Here is a 2,854-nt window from a genome sequence, read left to right as displayed (position 1 = left end):
GACTCGAACCGCTGTTGCTCAGAGCTCAAACTCTTGAGCGAGCTCTTAACCAACTGAGCCACTCGGCCGGCCCAGCACAGAGATTTTTTACCTAGGAGAATATTTTATGGATTAATAAACTTGTGTAATGCTATGTTTTTGAATAGAAAGCAAAAGCAGAAAAACAGATCTTACAGTAGTTGATGCTTCACAGTTTGGTTTTCCTCACACACTTAAATTGTGAAATATTCAAACCTGACCCTTCTCTGTCCTCTTACTTTTGCTTCTCCTTCATCCCAAACTATAAACCATCTATAACTTGAAAATGTTGCTTGCTGGCTCATTAAAGTTGGTTGGTGATTGTTCTTGACAATCTATGGACCTTTTATGTGGGGTGGAGCTTTTGAACAAGCCATTTGCTTGGCAGGAGAACTTATGGAAACTTATAGCAGATTTCATGGAGATTCTGAATGATCTTTATTTAATTCACAGACCGTGTCCATGGAAAAAATACTTCTAGTTATTTTTATTAAATAGAGTAAAATTTTTTATTGTTAGACTAAGATTGGGATTACATGACTTCAGTCAATCAGCTTGACATACCTCATATCTCATTGTTAGAAAACAGTTTTTCCTTTCTTGTGACACTGGCAAATCACAAATTAAACTCATTATATTTTATTGTACCATGACTCTTTTTGCATGATTTAATCAGTTGTCAAAAGGACCAGTTTCTTTTCAGTCTATAATACACTTTGGGTGACTGAACAGTTTTGGACTGTATAGTTTGTATGATGTGGATACCTTAATATGAAAGTCCAAGAAATTGGTTGTGGATTGGAAGTGATTTTCAAACTATCTGCAATGCTTTGTTAATGGTATAAAACCAGAGAAACAAAGTATACCAAAATGATCCAACCTCAACTTTAATTTGAGAGGCAGATTTAAGAATGGTAGAATTAAGGCAATGGCATGTTAATTTGAAAAAAATTCAAACATAAGCATAAGTAAACAGTATAATAACCCCCTGTGAGCCATCATCCAACTTCAGCAGTTTTCAACTCATGGCCAACCTTGTTCATCTATAATTTTACCCACTCCCCCCTTCTCCTGTATTATTTTGAAGCAAAAGATTATGTATAATTTCATCTGTGAATATTTCAGTATATATCTCTAAAAGATAAGGGCTCTGAAAGGAAATAACTATAGTATTGTTATCACATCTCATCTGTGATGTATTAAGGTTCCTTGGTTTGACAGCAAATGGAGGGAATACTCATTGCTTCTTTGAAAATAATTTAAAACTATTTGGAACCATTAGTGCAACTCCTTGGAAGTGCCCCTAAGTGAGGAAAACAATGTTTAAAATATTGTAAGAGTAAGGAGAGTGAATTAGAAGGATAGATTTTAAAAAATTTGACTGAATTGTATTGATGAGAAACATCAATGATGCTATAATGGTAAATTAAGAAGGGAGATCATTGTTGCTTAGAAGTGTATCTTGTCTACCTGGTGCCACCTCCTCTTCGTTATGTCCCCCAATTCCAGTTTGAAAGCTGAATGGCTCTATAGTCAAGGCAAGGGGAGAACATACCGGCCTGGCCAGCACATCCAGCTTGTCCAGTATCTGGCCACAGTCTGTCCTCTCACTTCTACACTGGGTCTTCAAACTGCAGAGGATGCCAAGCTGGAGAAGATTCTGAGCAAGCAGAGGTAAGCCCATTTATTATACTTGTAGCAGCTGATGAATTCACAGTGGAAACACCTGAGTCTTGCCTGCATGATTAGTAGGACTGAGGCAAGTGCTGCAGCCCACATTTCTGCGCACTTGGGCCCCTCGTCACTGCGGCAGGCCTGCAGGGGAACTTAACCTGCAGTACAGCCCCGTTTGCTCCATAGCAGCTGCAATCGCTAATCATTTCTTGAATGGGGAGAGCCAAGCAGTATGGGAGAATGGGATTTAAAAAATATATATATTTGTCCTTCTAATGGAGGTGTTTGTTTGGGGTTTTTAAACACTAACATTACGAAGTATAGCTAAATGAAAAAAAAAAGTATAGCTGGAAGCATTTAGTAGTTACTTCTTTTTATCAGAGATCCTGCCTTTGAATGTTTGTGCAAGTGTATACATATGAGGTGTCTTTCTATGTGATTTACAAAGAAGTTTCTTAACCTTTTCTCTCTAGTGCATTCAAATAAGACTGTTATTTGGTGGTGATTAAAAGTGTCTACTTAGAAAACTTGTGTACTTCTACCTTTCTGACAGTGTAACCTAGGAAGCAGAAAAGCTTTCTATTTTTTGTTTTGTGTTAAATCACATCAGATGTTACTGATTTTAGGTTTCACCAGAGGCAGTTGATGAACCAAAGCCAAAATGAAGAGTTGCCTTCTCTTCCTCCTCCTGAAGCAAGGGCACCCCTGGTACCTGAGCATTCCAGCCCTGCGCAAGGTTGCCAAATAGTCCAGGAAAGCAGTAAGAAATGAATTGATTTCTGACCCTTTTTCTCCATGTTGTTTCATCTTTTGGGTATCATAAAACAGAAAAAGTGCATATTTTTATAATTTTTTATTAGTTTGTTAACTTACATAATCATTTGGATCTTATATATGTATATATACACACGTGTGTATATGTATATATACACACATACGTGTATATGTATATACACACATACATACATATATGTATGTATGTGTGTATATATTATAACTATCATATTTCTAATTTTTGAAAATTTGGAGGACTGCTACTTTCTGTATTGATCTGATAATTATTCTTATGATTATTGGAAGAACTTACTTTTTAAAAAATAAGTTGGTTTGATGTTTTAGGCATACTGGAGGAGTCACTGAAGGCATTTTATTGTATTTTACT

At 36.3% G+C, this 2,854-nt stretch overlaps 1 protein-coding gene across 1 annotated transcript in view; it reads left to right on the top strand.

Moving 5' to 3' along the window:
- Nucleotides 1–2,854, top strand: part of CEP97 (centrosomal protein 97) — a 49,857-nt gene that overhangs the window by 10,810 nt on the left and 36,193 nt on the right. Inside the window, exons 7-8 of the mRNA XM_019648326.1 lie at nt 1,528–1,692; nt 2,319–2,452. Coding sequence (XP_019503871.1) covers nt 1,528–1,692; nt 2,319–2,452 — 299 coding nt within the window. The remainder of the gene's footprint in view (nt 1–1,527; nt 1,693–2,318; nt 2,453–2,854) is intronic.

Source organism: Hipposideros armiger, unplaced genomic scaffold (genome assembly GCF_001890085.2).
Source record: "Hipposideros armiger isolate ML-2016 unplaced genomic scaffold, ASM189008v1 scaffold_125, whole genome shotgun sequence".
Lineage (NCBI taxonomy): Eukaryota > Metazoa > Chordata > Mammalia > Chiroptera > Hipposideridae > Hipposideros > Hipposideros armiger.
The sequence above is the reverse complement of the archived record's forward strand: the minus strand, read 5'-3'. Positions and strand labels throughout refer to the sequence as shown.